General features: G+C 43.3%; 1 protein-coding gene across 3 annotated transcripts in view; it reads left to right on the top strand.

Moving 5' to 3' along the window:
* The window catches only part of CSMD1 (CUB and Sushi multiple domains 1), a 1,996,605-nt gene that overhangs the window by 1,788,762 nt on the left and 190,206 nt on the right, over positions 1-17,637 (top strand). For all 3 annotated transcript variants that reach the window (XM_027049973.2, XM_027049974.2, XM_053217751.1), the window contains 2 exons: positions 11,959-12,077; positions 16,171-16,240. In XM_027049973.2, the coding sequence (XP_026905774.1) occupies positions 11,959-12,077; positions 16,171-16,240 (189 nt within the window). The remainder of the gene's footprint in view (positions 1-11,958; positions 12,078-16,170; positions 16,241-17,637) is intronic.

The following is a 17,637-nucleotide window of genomic DNA, read 5'->3' as shown; positions in this document are numbered from 1 at the left end:
TGGATGTTGTGAATAATGCTCTGAGTGCGCAAATATTTCTTTGAGTTTTTGCTTTCAATTCTTTTGGATATATACCCAAAAATGGGACTGTTGGATCATAGATCAGTTTGTTGTCTTTTTCTAGTTCCCTGAGGTGTAAGGTCAGGTTGTTTACCCGAGATCTTCATTCGTTTTTTAACGTAAGCATTGACCACTGTAATTTCCCTCGTAGTACCACTTTCACCACATGCTGTAACTTTTTGGTATGTCACGCTTTTGTTTTCATCTATCCAGATATGTTCTGAATTCTCTTGTTATTTGGTCTTTGACCTATTGGTTGAGTTTAGGATTCATTGGTTAATTTCCACAAAATGTTTTTATTTTTCTGTTTTCTCTCTGCTGTTGATTTCTAGTTTCATTCTATTAAGGTTAGAGAAGATACTTTGTATGATTTCAATCTTCTTAAATCGTTTAGGTTTGTTTTGTGACCTGGCGCACCTGGGTGGCTCAGTTGATTGAATGTCTGACTTTCGCTTAGGTCATGATCTCACAGTTTGTGAGTTTGAGCCCTGCATCAGGCTCTGTGCTGACAGCTCAGAGCCTGGAGCCTGCTTCCGATTCTGTGTCTCTTTCTGTCTCTGCCCCTCCCTTGCTTGCTCTCTCTCTCTCTCTCTCTCTCTCTCTCTCAAAAAAAAAAAAAAGAATAAACATTAAAAAAAAAAAAAGATTTGTTTTGTGACCTAACACGTGGTCTATCTTGGAGAATGTTTCATATGTGCTTGAGAAGGATGTGCATTCTGCTTTTTTGGGTAGAGTATTATGTAAATATCTGTTAGGCCCAGTTGGTGTTTAGTGTTGTTTGAGTCCTTCCTTATTGAACGTCTGCCTGGTGCTTCTGTCCATAACTTAAAATGGGGTATTGAAGGTTCTCAGTATTGTTGTGCTGTGTCTATTTCTCTCTCCACTTCTGTCAATGGTTGCTTCATATAATTGGGAATCCTAATTTTGGTCACATCTGTATTAATAATTGTACCTTCCTGGTCAGTTGATCCTTTTCTCATCACACAATGTCCATCTTTGGCTTTTGGGACAGTTTCACCTTAAAGGCTGTTTTATCTCTGTAAGTGTGGCCATTCCTGATCTTGTTAGTTTCTTACTCTTATGAAATATCTTTTACATCATTTCATTTTAAGTCTACGTGTATCCTTACATCTAAAGTGAGTGTCTTGTAGGCAGCATATGATTGGATCTTATTTATTTTTTATCCATTTTGCCAGTCTGTGTCTTTTACTTGGTGTATTTAATTCATTTACATTTAAAGTAATCACTGATGAGGAAGGACTTGTTGTTGCCATTTTATTCATCTATTTTCTGTATGTCTTACAGCTTCTTTGCCCTTCTTTTCCCCTATTGCTGATTTTTGTGTTCTGTTGTACTTTTGTAGTGATATGCTGTAATTTATTTCTCATTTCACTTTGTGTGTATAATGTAGTTATTTTCTTTAATGATACCATTGCAATTACGTGAGGCTTCTTAAAATTGCAATAATATATTTTATGATAATAATTTTTATCACATATAAAATTCTACTTTATATCTGTTCTACTTTATATCTCCTCTTTATTGATGACACAAATTACCGTTTTATATTGCATATCCATTAACATAAATTTGCATTTCTTTGGGGGCAGATCTAGTGGTGATGAACTCCCTCAGTTTTTATCTGGAAATGTCTTAATTTCTTCTTCATCTCTGAAGGGCAGTTTTGCTGGATATAGTATTCTTGGTTATCAGTTTTGGGTTCTTTTGTTTGTTTGTTTGTGTTTTGTCTTTCAGCATTTTAAATATGCCATCTGAATCCATTTAACCTGCAAGGTTTCTGATGAATAAAATCCACTGGAAGTCTGATAGAAACTTCCTTGAACCTTACAGTTTTCTTTTCTCTTGCTGTTTACAAGAGAAAAAAAAAATGTTTTCGCATTGTCTTCTTGTTATGATAATTTGATTACGGTATGTCTCAATGTAGGTTTCTTTAGATTTAACCTGGTTAGAGTTCCTTAAACTTATTTAATGGGTATGCCCGTTTCTTTCCTCAGATTTGGACAGTTTTCAGCCATTATGTCTTCAAATAGACTTTCTGCCTTCTTTTCTCTTGTTTTCTTCCTTCTGGGATTCCCATAATACACATAGAGTTCTGTTTGATGGTTTTCTATAATTCCATTAAACCGTATTCATTTTTCTGCCTTTTATTCTCCTCTGACTTGACAATTTCAAATGACCTGTCTTATTCAAGGTTGCTGTTTCTTTCTTGTGCTTGAATAAGTCTAATGTTGATCCTCTCCAATGGCTTTGTCAATTCAGTTCTTGTATTCTTTAGTTCACAATTTCTGTTTGGTCTTTCTTCATGTTTTTGTTGTTGTTGTTGTTGTTGTTGATATTTTTATTTTGTTCATGTATCCCTTTCTTGATTGAGTTGAGTAGTTTATCTGTGTTCTCTTGTAATTTGTTGAGCAGTCTAATGACCATTATTTTGAATTCTTTGCCTGGTAATTCACGTCTCCATTTCTGTATGGTGGGTTTCTAGAGATTTCATTTGACCCTTTAATTTGACCATTTTCTTATTTCTTCATATGTTGTTTCATCTTCTGTTGCAATTTTGTTTTACCTTCTGTTCAGCCACATTTCTCTGTCTCTGCAATTTAGTTTTGTAGAGGCTGGACTTTCGCCTGTTGGCCCAACTAGAGATTCTGAGTGCTCCAGCCTCTTCTTAGGATGTGTGCTCTTGGGTCTTGTGCACGTAATCTCCTGACAGGAGACGTTTGCTGGCTGCTAATCAGGAGCTTCCCCTAGATGTGTCTCTTACCATGGCTGCTTGCAACGTGAGCCCCCACCCCCACCCCCGCCGCCCCTTCCTCCTGGCTATGGTACTACAAATTCTGGTGTGAACCAGTCCACATTATTGCCTTTATTCTGAGGTACTGACTTCGCATTTGTTCCTATCAACCCTTAGATTCAAGGAAGAGAGAAACCAGTCCCTCAGGCAGCTCTGTAAAAAGTCAGAACATTGGGTATATGTTCCACTGTCATCTTTCCATCCACAAGGAGAACTCGGAAGTTGGGACTTTCCTTCCAGTAGTGCCCACTGTGTCGTGGAGAGAGTCTCTGGCCATGAACTTTTCCACCAGCTTCAATGCAGTTTGCTTTGTGCTTCTCCAGGGTTCAGGAACCTTTTAAATGGTTTCTAAATTTCCTACGGGGGAGTTTGTCTGTATTGGTGTTAAGTTGGTGTCTCCAAGGGGGAAGGAAGCCCTGGGGTTTCCTACTGTGCCATCTTGCCGACATTACTCCTAGAATTGATGTATTTTTTTTAAAAATATGAGTTAAATTGTTGAAGGACTAGTTAAATTAATTCACATTGTTCAAAGAGCAGAGAATTTTAAAAAATATGTCTATATGTTTATATATTTATACCTTTGCTTTACTATTGTGCTACCAATTTCTTAATCTGCTAACAAATAATAGGTTTGGCCTGAATGCACACTGTTGCAGTTTTTTCTTTTCTTTTGTTTCTAAGGTATAGTTGCATTTGGGGTTCTGACATTGTGCTCATCAGATGTTTTGTAAAATCCAACGTGTTAAATTATTTCATACTTTGTCATATCATTAGTATAATTTATCTGCATAGTCTTCTGACCATACAGATATTTTATTCTGTAAGAATGTTCGTATTAGTCTGTAATGTTTCCTCAAGCCTATATACTAAATATCACAAATGTCTGTTTACAATGATCAAATAGCTATATGAAAGTGTTTAGTATTACACCGTAAGCAAATTGTGGAAGACTATTATTGATCATGGGTCAGTAACATCTTTTTGTAAAGGGCCAGAGGAACTATATTCAGCTGGAGGGCTAATGAAAGGAGTTACTACAGCAAGAAATAAACACGACCAGATTGGGCTCAAAGAACATTGCTCAATGCTATAAAACATCATGCCAAAAGAAAAGTATGAAAATTATGGGTGTATTTTGCTAAAAACACTTTTTTTTTGTTAAATAAAGTTCCTTGATTCAGTCAGTTAATCTGATGATTTGGCCTATTGGATGATAAGAATCTCAATGATATCTGAATATTTTATATTTGCTTACTTCAATGAAAAGCAAAAACATGCAAAAACACATGCCTTAAGTATTCCTATGTATACATATAGTCACAGGTATTAAATGTCCACATTTTATTTGATACGTATTTCCACTAGCCTAACTGATACATAAATTAAACAATCCAAGATAGTTTTTATTGCCATTGTTATCATTTTAAACCTATAATTGACTTTTTACTCAGAAACCCTGGAAACACCAATAAATACCATTATGTTTATTTTTGTGTAATTGAGGTTAAGTTCAAGTGTAAGGTTTGACATTTAAAAATTTCAACCACACGTAATATTCTGAGTTTTCTGAACTCTATGTGCATCTAGTAAGTTTTCAAGTGGGAGAACAGTTTCTCTAATTTGTAATAAGTATCTCTGTGGCCAAGAGGACGGAACTTTTTTCAGTTCTAGCTTACGTGGTCATTCTGCTCATGAAACAAGCATAGAAAGTCAGCCATGTGCACGTAGCTGAGGACCTTCTCCAAGACAGGATGTTTCTCTTTTCACTGTGGGTGAGAGGCGTGTTTAGCAATATGTCACTTGGGGCAGGTAATCTGTTCGCTGCTGTGTATTGGAGACATAGGGAGACATAGGTAGAGTACGATCTATTTCATAGCGTTTGTTCTTTGTTAATGGAAAATACGAGAACATGTTGTTTAGCAGCCAAGATAGACTTTAGCTAATAACTGTGATCATTTTGCCACAGTGTATTATCCTTTTATCCATTTATTAATTCGGTCAATGTGTGTATGCTTATTCCAGTCCATGCACTAGATGCGTTCTGTGTGCAGACGTCTTAGTCAGGTCTGGCTGCTGTGACAAAACACCACAGACCGGGGGGCTGAAACAACAGACATTTATTTCTCACTGATCTGGAAGATGGGAAGTCCAAGATAAAGATGCTGGCAGGTTCGGTTCCTGGTGGCGATCTGCTTCCTGGCTCGTAACCAGCCACCTTCTCAGTGTGTGCTCACCTGGCCTTTCCTGGGTGCACACGTCCGGAGAGAGGTGTCTCTTACCCTTCTCATAAGGGCCTTAATCCCATCGGGAGAGGCTCACCCGCGTGAATTCATCTAAACCTAATTATCTCTCAAAGACCTCACTTCCAGACACCATCACGTTGGGGATTAGAGCTTCAACAAATGCATTTGCAGGGGGAGGGGGGGAGGTGTGGAGGGAGACACACAAGTATTCAACGTATAGCACTAATGAAGAAGGGGGAGCCAGTTCGAGTCCCCGTGGAGTCTGTAGTTTGATGAGGTTGATGGTCCAGGAACCATTTTAACCTTAACATGCAGTCAGAGCTCTGCCGTGTGGTGGTGGGACACGTGATCCACCAGTATTCAGAAGGTGTTCGGAGGGTGGAGCTCAGCCGTGCCCTTTCCAGACTTGAGCACTCACTTCCCTCCTCTCCATGAGTGAGAGACAAGGTCAGTGCTTCTCAACCTGTTCTGCCCGACACTCCTGTCCTGTCTTATCCACGGGTGGTTCACTGCCCCAAGTGGTCCTGTAATCACAGACATTTTGGAAACCCTTCAAATAAAGTCAAGGAGGATTCATCACTGCAGGATTTCTCTGTGCCTTTATATCTAAAATACTTCCAAACCTCCAAGAGAGATAAATAGAATCTCTATTTCCCCCAAATTTATGCTACGACTTTTCTTGACACAGGACATACAATCCCTTATGCTTTGAAGATTTCTTATGATCTACTAAGTGGAAAGAATACAGAAAGTATTTATTATGTGGACTTAGCAGGCCCACAGTTTACAGATAAGAGAAATATTTTTAGGGGCTCAGTCAGTTAAGTGTCCAACTTGGGCTCGGGTCATGATCTCTCAGTTCTTGAGTTCACGTCCTGCGTTGGGCTCTGTGCTGACAGCTCAGAACCTGGAGCCTGCTTCGGATTCTGTGTCTCCCTCTCTCTCTCTGCCCTATCCCTGCTTGCGCTCTGTCTCTCAAACACGAATAAACGTTAAAGAATTTTTTTTAATAGAAAAGAAGAAAATATTTTTAGCTCCACATGATGCTAAACTCCTTTGACAATGATTTAAAAAAATAGTTTCTTTTCTTTCTATCAGATGCTGTTTTATTAGTTAATGGGGTTTTCTGTGTACACATTCTGTTGTCATAGAGACGTATTGACTCATAAAACAGTGGAATATGAAAGTCTAGGTGTGCAGTGCGACGCTCGTTGGGTTTATGTCTATGTGATCATAACATTTGACATTTATTTCATGTATTGTCACGTCCCGTGGCATCTCCCTAAGTGAAGCTGTGATGCCTTTATTCACCAGTTTTCCATCTCATCGTCTGAGCCTTTAATGCAAGTTTCCATTTACGGGTTACAGACCTGATCAGTAACACTTCTGTTTTAGGGTGTAACGTACCTACCCACGTGTAAAGACAGCTTTTTATCCACCAGTTTTGTGCAAAGGGATCGTTATTTATTAATTTAGTTAGCAAAAGAATGTGCCCCCCAATTCTTTTCTTTTCAAAATTAAGGAATATCACACGGGGTCCCTCTGGTGCTTATGGTGGCCTCCGTGTGTACTTAATAATGCCCCTGTATCTGCGTAGTTCCTTCACCTCTCCGTCCTTGTCACGAACCCAGCTCTGGTGGTCTCTCCGTTCAGGTCAGCTTACCGCTCTCTGTTTCATCTTCATTATTGTTTTGAGCAGTGCAGCTGGCATGACATAATTCCTTTTTTAAGTCGTGACCTTTAAAAATCACACGTCACGCCGGCCAAAACGAGGACGGTGCCGAGGTGACGAAAGTCCTCCACGTCTGTCCGCTGTACCTACAAAGGGCCACTTTTCCTGCTCCAAACCTTTCAAAAAATTACATGTTTATCATGGATTTCAAAACTGTTTTCACTTTCAAAATTTAAGCAGACTGTTCTCTGCGTTTTATCTAATGAGTTTAGAAGAACGGCTACAATTCCTTCCAGAGACCCAAGGAGGCTACTTGCCGTAATCTGCTTCATAATTCCCACATCTGATGCTCCACTGGCAAAAGCAAAACCATTAAGCTGTAGATTTGGTCAAATTAGGACCCTTGCCTTTTTAATGACTTTGTTTTATATCCTTCGCTTGGAGGGCTAGACACATGGAGAAACACAGACTGCTTTGGCTGTCTTCTGAATCTCATCCCAACTTTAGAAATCAACACATTGCAAACTGTGCACATTTATAGGTGAAAGGATCCCAGTGTATATCTGTGTATAATATGGCATAAACATCGCACTACATAAAAACACTTGTACCCTGTGTTGTTGCTCATTTATGGCAGCAGGGCTAAATCTTTAGAACACCCAACAATTACCTTCTTAGGAACTTCACATTTGATCGGGATACCTCAAGATTCAATCAGGTTGCTTCGGAACCACCTTGTTAGAAGCCTAGCTTTATACCCTTTGCTGTATCACCATGTATGGTACGGAATGTAAATATGCCGTCCCTTGAAAGAACTAGAAATATTTTCTACAACACTTTTGCTTACAATGGGACAATATACTCTACCAGATGCCTCTCCTTCTGAAAAATTCATTTTGAATTTTCCTGCCAGAGGGCTTCGTGTCACGACTTTATTTTAGAGAAGTTTTAGAGCAGGGTTCTTTTATTTGTATGTGCCTCCCTACGTGTCTCATTCTGTGTCTAAACCACTAGCTTTTAGTGGACTGGTTTTACGATTTTATCTGGCACATAAGTGATAATACCACCCATGACTTAACATTAAAAGTCAGTTTTGCTCCATCCAGCAAGGTTCTTCTAAAACTCTTCCCGTTATACGTGTTTTCAGGAATGACGCATACATGTGTGGACTTAAACGGACCTTCTTGCCACTTCTAGGACCTTCTTTATTTCACACGTTGATTAGTGTAATGATTGAATACACATAGTCTACCCTTTTCATACCAAAGATTGTTGAGTATGCCTCCTTCTGTGCCCTAAAGGTCAGAAAGCCATTGTTCTGTCTTGTCAGTTAGGACTTGTTGTCTTTTCACTGTTACCAGTATTTCTGGCGCTGGGATGCTGGCTCCCTCCTGTCCGGTTTCCCCGTTTGGGGTCCCTCATGTGCAGGGTTGCTCTGTCTCTAAGGGGTTTTACCCCGATCCTGTAAATCATAGGACTTGGTGGCGCTCTGCTGTATTCGAACACTTCTGTCTGAGGCTGCACTTCAACCCCAACGGGTTGTGGGTCTGAATCTGCCACACCTTGAACTCTCCCCTCTGCTAGAGTGCTGGTTTTCTAAACCCAAACAAACATTAAAACCCCCACTCATAACATAAATCTACTGTTTTCACTTCAGCTTGACTGGCTCCCAGGGTAGCCAGCATTGCATCGTTAGGAGAGAAGCATGATGTATGGAAAATACTTGGCTCCGGTCCAGGGTAGCTCAATAAATACCTGTGGATGAGCCTATCAGTCATTTATTGACTTATCTCCATGTAAATATATGTAGATGATATCACTAGGACTCTTACTAGAAGTAACAAACATCTCCGTGTTGTTAGCTTCTAAAATATATGGGACACCTAGTGACACGGAGAAGCAAGACAAGGAAGATACTTCTGTCTACAGTTCAAATATTAGGGTAGGGGTGCTTGGGTAGCTCAGTTGGTTAAGTGTCCGACTTCGGCTCAGGTCATGATCACACGGATCGTGAGTTCAAGCCAGTGTCAGGCTTTGTGCTGACAGCTGGGAGCCTGGAGCCTGCTTGGGATTCTGTGTCTCCCTCTCTCTCTGCCCCTCCCCCGCTCATGCTCTGTCTCTCTCTCAAAAATAAACATTAAAAAAATTCAAATATTGGGGCGCCTGGGTGGCTCAGTCGGTTAAGCGTCCGACTTCAGCTCAGGTCACGATCTCGTGGTCCGGTCTGTGAGTTCGAGCCCCACGTCGGGCTCTGGGCTGATGGCTCAGAGCCTGGAGCCTGCTTCCGATTCTGTGTCTCCCTCTCTCTCTGCTCCTCCCCCGTTCATGCTGTGTCTCTCTCTGTCTCAAAAATAAATAAACGTTAAAAATTTTTTTTTCAAATATCAAGGTCTACATATAACTGCTTCCTGTGTCTCATCATATCAAATACTGATTAAAATGATTTTTGTATGTTTTTGATTCATTTAGAAAATGTATTATAATTCCTGTAGTTACAGATAAGTGCAACTTATTTTTTTAAGAAGAATTGGATTTACACAATTTAAGTAAGGAGGAAATGAAAATAAATAAATATATAGTAAATGCATAGAAATCAACTTATAATAAACAAATATAGTGCATAGGTAAAATCCCATTATAGCTTGTATGTAAAGGGTTTGTGTTTCATAACTGGAATTTAATTTTGAATTACTTGTTGCATTTTTTTATTTCAAAATATGTCTTTGGTTTACTTTGATTTATTTTTGGGTTATTGATATTCTCTGGTCTCTGACATGCCTGGTGTGCACCTAAAGTATACTACAATGAAAATGTGGTGCCACCATAAATTAGGTTTTTAGTATTTCAAGTTGTAATTAAATTTATACCAAGGGTATTTGAAGTATTTCTTTTTCAGGGTCAAATAAAAAAAAATAGTGACATATGGTAGGTGATATCTCTAGGCCGTGGTAGGAAAAATCGTGAAATTTAAACGTAGTTACAGTATATGTTCTCCAGTTGAGAAAGAGATAAATTAGACTTGTACCAATAAAACAAGAAAAAGGCCTAAGTGATCGTACTTTCCCATATTTAGCAATTTTGTCATATCTAAAAAGCCCCAATTGGCTTGAAAGATTGTGCCAGGGATTAAAAACAAATGCTACTCAATGCATTTTTAATATATAGCCATTTAATATGGCATTTAATATATAGCCATTTAGGGAAATATCAATTTCAACTTAGAAAACCTTTATGATACACTTCATACCTGCTCATCCCAGATAAAATCAATGTGTCACAAGGCTTGAAATCATCCAGCTAGTTTATGTACCAGTGGTGTCCAATTCTGGTGCACATTCTGTAGCATGGTTTTTCTCAGATGAATAATCACACTGGTGGTAAAAGATGAAGATACTTTCTCTCTTTGCTTCAGTTCATCTCAGGTTTGGGGGGAAAGTGAGGCAAACTAGTTGCTTCTCAAACTTTAGTGCACACAAAACCTTAAGGATGGTGTTAACGTGGTCATTCTGCCTCAGCAGCTGTGAGCTGGGGCCCACACAGTGTGTCCTTGTCAGACTCTCATAACATGCTTTGTAAAGCAAGGAAGTGGAGGAATTTGATGCCTGCCCGTTGACCATTCAGTTACCGACCTCGAAAGATGGGGGCATTTACATACCTGCACTGGGAAACTTGACCTGTTAATTTGACTTGACTTTGCCCTTTCCTTAACATCACACACAAGGAGTCAGTTAGCTCTCTGTGAGGATTCAAGCAATATAATGCGTCCAGTACAATGATCCGTCCGTAACAACGTGCGTGGTTGCCATTGCCCGGACCCAGAGCCTGCTGCACCAGGGAGCATATGCGGAGTCACATCGGCTCCTGCTTCCAGACGCACGTCGTGCGTTCTGTAGCCATCTTGGATTTCTGAATAATTTTATCCTTGACCTCGTGGTTTTTAAGTGAAGCCTGATGGAACAACAGAGGTGCACCGATGAGAGGAGGTGTCCCAGCCACAGCGCCCATACACATGCACACAGTCCTGGGTGGGAGGCAGGCTGCGCACAACCTCATCTTGCACAGCTGCCTGCATAGACCTGTTCTTCCGCTTCCCACCAATTTTTGCCTCTGGGTTGACTGGCGGGCTTCCCCACCTTCCCTGTCCCAGCCGTAATACCCAAGCGTCCCCCTGTCCCAACCAGGTAACGACTCTGACCCATTCATTCCTATTAGTGTCAAGAACAAGAACTGAAGTATACGTCCAAGGTCACAGGAAGAATTTTAAGCTGGGCTCCTCTGGGTAATGTCCTTCCCCATCTGTCACCCTGGATAACCCCTCAGTCTGTGTAAACTGGGCTGAGAGAAGACACGCCACATTGATACAAAGGGGTATTTGCAATCACCGAGTCCTTAGTGCCGGCCCATGTCCAATGTATTGTTTATTCTATAAAATGCCATAGCTGCATATTTTGTTATTTGTTCTATGGGGTTTATATGGAGAGGTATCAGTGTTAAATACTTAGAGTTAATTTTTCTGTACTTTAGGCCGACAGCTGGTATTATATGATGCATTAAAGAAATCGTTAGTGCCCTAACTGAAGGCGATTCCATTGAGAAACGTGCCTGATTACAGCCTTAGATCCATGGATATTGGTCCTGTTCACCCACGAACACACTGCTCAAGAGGATTTTGTTGTTGTCTTTAAATGAGAGTGAGACAGAACCTAAAGTATTCGAAGATTTGTTCTCATATTATGTTTTTCCGGAAGGGTAGACTTCCCAGATGCACACTTAAAATGTTTCATAAAGATTGCCATCTATGCTTGAAAAACACAAAGCAAGCGACCATTGTTATGGATTTGGCATATAATGAGGAACATAATTTTAAAGGACCTTTTAAAATGGGTACATGTTGGAATTGGAGTGTGTAGGAGTAAACACGGAAGTAGCAGACTTTATTGTCTGAAGACAAGATTGGTTCGCCGCGCGATGTAAATGAAACGTACTGATACTTAAGAATTAGCTAATGACCGATTTAACGTTGCTTGTGGTCTTGGTAGTACCACAGGAGAAAGAGTTAAGGCCTTCCGTTCTTCTCGTCTGGAGGAGAGCAGCCGAAGAACCTATCTGTTACTTGAGCCATAATGCCATTCGTATTACACTCCTCAGCACTTGTCTTTGCGTCTCCACAGCGGTGGGTCTCGCTGCGTGTCAAGAACCCGTCCTTCCCAGCAACGGCATCAAAACAGGTGATCGGTATATGGTGAACGACGTCCTGTCCTTCCAGTGTGAACCGGGGTATACCTTGCAGGTACTTTCCTTCAGAGATTTGGGAATGGCGAGGGTTAAACTTCGTAGTCCCTTCCCAGCTTCGGGGAAGGCAACCAGCGCCTGGGATCTGTACCCAGAGAAGCTCATCTAGTTTCTCTCACCCTGTTTGGGAATCGCAGTGGTCACATGAAGCCATGCCTGCTGGTCATCTTAATTAGAATGTGGAAGTAGCTCTAAATGATAAAGCCTAGCGTCTCAGTTTTGTGATTATTTTATTTCAAAATGTATGTTCTCCCAAAGAGTATGCAGAGAAAATTCTAAGGGACAGAGTCCTGACACGGTCTCTTTCACTGTGTGACCCCGGCCACCCAGTGATGGGATCTGCTTTTGGGTGGTGTGTCTGTCCTGCTTTGTACCTCGGTCCCACATTCAGTTGGGCAAATGCCCATTCGGTACCTACTCTGTCCCAGGTACTAAGGTCCTCAAGTAATAGGTTGACATCGTTTTCAAGAAATATTTACAACTTTTTATCACTTTTTTATAATTTTATATGAAAGTTTTATAAACATCGATAACCTAATGTGTAGCGACGTTAGTTACTTTTTCTGTTAATTTTTTCTAGTCTAACTGCAAATAAGCTTACTCACAAAATAGTTTCTCTCTGTCACTTAACATAATGATATGACTCTCCCTGCCAACAATATTAATAATCTAAGCACGTATGTTACAAAGTCCGGTAGGAATAGTTAAGCCCGATGTTGTGTCTGCTCTTTAGTTATTTGGGGTCACAGAGTACTTTTTGCGGCATGCTTATGACGACATTGAAGCTCATGGTATTTCAAGGGGGAAATGTTTAGTTCTGGTCTTTAACTGATTTAATGAGCTTGAGGAAGTATCAGAAAAAAGTTGCAAGGTTCCAGAGTACAAGGCCACCACCGTGTATGATACAAGTTCCAGAGTGTGTTGGAGGGAGATATTTTGCGGGGCCGAGACGGGTCACAATGACAGCTCACAAACGCCGAGCGCAGAAGGAGTGCCCCCCAGGTGCCTCACCTGTGTTCCCCCCGGTCACCCACACGGGGTGGGAACAGGAGGCCTGTCTTTCACTGACGAGAAGGTGGGAGCTGAGCCGGGGGTGAGAGAAGGGGGTGGAACAGAAGAACTGGTAGGGCATCCCCGGTGGGGCCACGCTTGGGAATCAGCCCGGGTTGTGGGTTTAGAGGACCCACCCTTCTGTGTCTGCAAGATGCCTGACACTCCCCGGCAAGGGAAACGCATCATTGCAGTCACGACGAACAAACACCAGTGTCTGAAGTCACCTGAGTAAGAACAGCTACAGCCGACAGATTTGGTGGGCACTGCCGTAATTACTTTGACTCTGCCAGGAGATGGGCAGACCCTTCCTTGCGGAGCAGGACAAGAGTTACTGAGGAAGCTTTACTCCACCTTCTGCAACTGAGCCAAGTTTTTAAACAAGCGTGCTAAGGCTATCTGCGCTGCTTCTTTAATACAGATCTTCTTTGTTTTGAAGGTTATTTCTTTATTTTGAGAGACAGCGGCAGCACGAGTGAGGGAGTGGCAGAGAGAGGGAGAGAATTGCAAGCAGGCTCTGAGCTGTCAGCACAGAGCCCGGTGTGGAGCTTGAACCCACGAACCGTGAGATCGTGGCCTGAGCCGAGATCAAGAATCAGAAGCAAAACTGACTGAGCCCCCCAGGCACCCCTCTTTAAGACAGATCTTAAACAAGTTTCAGTATAAGGAATTCTGAGCCACACCCCAAGGGTTCCATTTAGAGAGACACAGCAGGATATACTGATAGGCCATCACGATGCCTCTTTCTGTGCACGTTGTAAATGAGCGCAGATCCCCACCTGTTGGTACTTGCTTTGCTTCTGGATGCTCACCTCCTTCCCACTGGTTCATGGTGCCACTTGGAGCATCCTTTTACAAGAGACACCTCTGCGGCCCTCCAAGAGGAAACTGGAAAGGATTATTCGGTAAGGGCCTTTCTTAGAATGCACCAAAGGGTGTGCTGCCTGCAGGTAAGGCCTGAGGACACACGTCTGCCGAGCACAGCCTGTTTTCCAAACGCAAACCAAGCTGTCTTGTCTTCATCACAGACAGGCTCCAGCTCTGACCTCACAAGCTGCTCTGGGTTGTTCACAGGAGTAAGGAAGCAGCCTGGATTTTTTGTTTTTAATTGCTAACAGTTGACAAGAATCTTCTAGCACAGTCACGTATTTGGAAGCACAGCGTGCATACAGTGCACATCATTTATGAAAAGCAGCCTTCCTCGGACAGTTTGCACACAAATGTCTGTGAGCGTGTGTGCCTAGGGAGGTTCCTGGGCGTGGCGCAAAGGTGCGATCACGTGACACGTTGAGAGGGATCCCGAGTGCTCGTGGGATTTAGGATTTCCATTTTGTGCAGGCTTGTTTCAGAGTTCTTTGAAGAGATGAAAAAAGAAAATGCCCATTCCAAACTAGTGGATAATAGAGTTCTGTCTCGTTTTGGATCCACGATACACATTTCAGCTGGAATCACTAATGTAGAATGTCGGTGCTGGGGGCGCCTGCCTGAGGGGCTCAGTCGGGGAAGCGTCCCGCTCTTGATTTCCACTCAGGCCACAGTCTCAGTTTCATGAGTTCGAGCCCCACATCCGGCTGTGTGCTGACAGTGTGGAGTGTGCCTGGGATTCTCCCTCTCTCTCTGCCCTTCCTCTGTTCACACTCTGTCTTCCTCAAAATAATACATACATAGATGCATGCATACATACGTACCTACATACATAAATAAAGTGTTTGTGCTAGAATCAATAACAGAATATGACCCAGATCAGTAATAAATGCCTCCTTTATTGGTAGCCATCAATAAATACCTTGAGAGGCTTTTGCACTTTATGTCTGTCCATAATTCAGGAAGAAATTTATTAAAGATAATTCAATGGATCAGAAAATGAGTATACACACAGCATGAACTTTAGCAGGAAATGTGCTGCACAGAATGTCTTCTTTAAGAGTAAATATAGTCTCCTTTGGCTGTAATGACTTTTTAACATATCAGAAAGTATGAGAAAATGAGTTTTGTGGCAGATGAATTGAGTATGAAATGTTTCTGAGCTCAGGGAATTGGTTTGTTATTGGCAACTGCATTAACGCAAACGCTTGTTTGATGCGTTTGCGACATGGCGGGGATTATTTAACATGAATCAAAGGTTTGTTTTCAGCTGCGTCTGTGCCAGTCGTGGGGCAAACAGAGGCTCACAGGATAAAGTACGCATGGCAGAGAAGACCACCTAGTCACAGGGAGGAAAACAAAATAAACACGAGTAGTCTGCACACACAGGTGTCCCGTTGACTACCTTCTCTTTTATTGTGAGAGATTTTCACACAAAACTCTCAGGATTTAACCTGCAGCCGGTTGATTTTTCAAACACAAATAATAGGACAGATATTCTTGAAGGCTGCAAGTTCAAAACTTCATATATTTAAAGGATAAAGAGACCGTGGGTGATGAGGATTCATTTGACTGCAGCCACAAGTATGTGATGGTGTGCGAGGCGGTCGGATAACCGAAGGAATAGGAAGCCTCCTGTTCGTCTGGTGGAGGAGGGACTGACAGTTCTCTGTGGGACCATAAGGGGCGTGTGGGTGGAGTGTGAACCGTAGCATGAAAGGTGAGTAGGTAGGTACCTTTTTGTAAGCAGCTTGCATACTGCTGAACTTCCACCTTCAAATCAGTCACCTAGCATTTCCTAATCATTTACAGCCTCCAAGATCAAAAGCCGTAACTTCTGATGATTTAAAACAAAAAAGACAACCAAGGATGTGTTTATTTCCCAAGCCTCCTTGCTAAGCATCGGGAAACGAGCGCATCCCAGACAGAGTGTTGGGAGGGCCAGTGCAAGATTCTGGTCTTTACTGAAGGGAGACACAGTGATTATGGATTTTTTTTTTCCCCATCCTGACTCGGAGCGTGGGATTCCTTGATTAACGTCAGTGGAATACATTTCACGATTTCTGACTTGTCCTTCGATCAGAGAAGGAAACCCCAGGAAGGACAGAGATTCTCGCGTGTGACCCGCACCTGCCCCGTTTCCAGTGACGTGAAGTCCATTTCCTTGTCTCCCACAGGGCCGCTCCCACATTTCTTGTATGCCGGGAACCGTTCGCCGCTGGAACTACCCGTCTCCCCTGTGCATCGGTAAGGACGCACCCGCGACACCGCCTAGCGGCGCACCTGCGCTGTCAGCCACGCGGCGGCCAGCCCCTCGAGCTCCTCTTTGGGGCTGCACACGGTGCACGTTGCGACTCCTCTCGAAACAGTTGTTACTTAACACGAACACCATAACGCGGTCGAGGCGCGAGGAAAATGGCCCAGGCGTCTTCTCCCACGGGGTGTACTAGTTCGGCTTTTTCATCATCTTCGGACCAGCCTGCGCGGAGTAGGTGTGAGATCGCCGGCTCGAGGCACTGGACTCCACTTACATTTGTATCAGAAGGGCCAGTGGATTAATTATGAGAGGGAATGAGCACAGCAGGTCTGAAAGCCTGAACGTCGTTCCGTGTCCGCCTTGGGGCCTCAGGAAAATCAGGTTTCCAGAAAACAAAGTCAGAAGTCCAAATAAATGATGTGAAGTGGGAGGGATGGTATCATATAGGAGAAACAGAGAGGTGCCCCCCCCCAGCCGCTGCAGATGTGTCCCCTAGGACGGGGTGCAGCCCGCCCCTTTAGGGAAGCACGTGCCAACCCAGCCTTTTAAAGACGAAGATGTGCCCTGGGGCCCAGTTAGCTGTTGTCGAGAGTCCCAGGGGTTCCCTGGAACGGCAGGTGGTTTCCATTTCCCTCCTCTGTGGGAACACCTTGGAGTGTGAGGCCATGTGCGGTGCTCTGGACTCTGTAAAGTCTACGTGGCTTTACGGGCCTGCCGCCCAGGCCTCGAGCCCCGCCCACCACCCACCAGCTGTAGGTCTGACTCAGACACCTTTACTCACAGCTCGGGTGACCACACGGCTTTGTCCGGTGCTGACCTCACCTGTGGACTCCGTGTGCCCGACCTGCACACCTGTTGCCTTCTTCAAACCCTGTACCCCCTTCCCAGGTGAACACCGTGATCGGCACCTTTCTTGAATAACCCGGATGTTAGCTCAGCTTCCTTCTCACCAAATCCGGGGTTCTTTGCCCTCGTGGGCCTGCGACCTCAATGCTCCCCAGTCGTGAGTCTCCCTTCCGAGGCCTCGGCTTTAGGATCTCACAGGCTTTGAGTGCCTCGTAGGCCCCTGCTAAGTGGTTGCCGGCCATCTGCACACGAGCCTGACCTACAGCCCCTGGTTTCGGGGCACCTCCTAGGACAGCAGGGGAACGAGAGTCCTTGCTCCTGGCCCTGCAGCTCCACCCCCTCACCCCACCCCGCACACACCCCTGCTCTGCATGCCCCCCCCCCCCAAATGCCCCCCGGGGTGCCTGCTAGTTCCCGCCTCCAGGCACAAGCCCTGCCTGAGCCCCGCCTCCTGCATCTGGGCCCCCGCATCAAGGGCCAAGGCAAGGGAAGGTAGGAGTACCTCCCATCGGTATTTGAAATGTTGATATTTTGTTCATCA

The sequence above is a fragment of the Acinonyx jubatus genome, chromosome B1, assembly GCF_027475565.1.
Source record: "Acinonyx jubatus isolate Ajub_Pintada_27869175 chromosome B1, VMU_Ajub_asm_v1.0, whole genome shotgun sequence".
Lineage (NCBI taxonomy): Eukaryota > Metazoa > Chordata > Mammalia > Carnivora > Felidae > Acinonyx > Acinonyx jubatus.
This window is presented reverse-complemented; position numbering and strand designations above follow the sequence as displayed.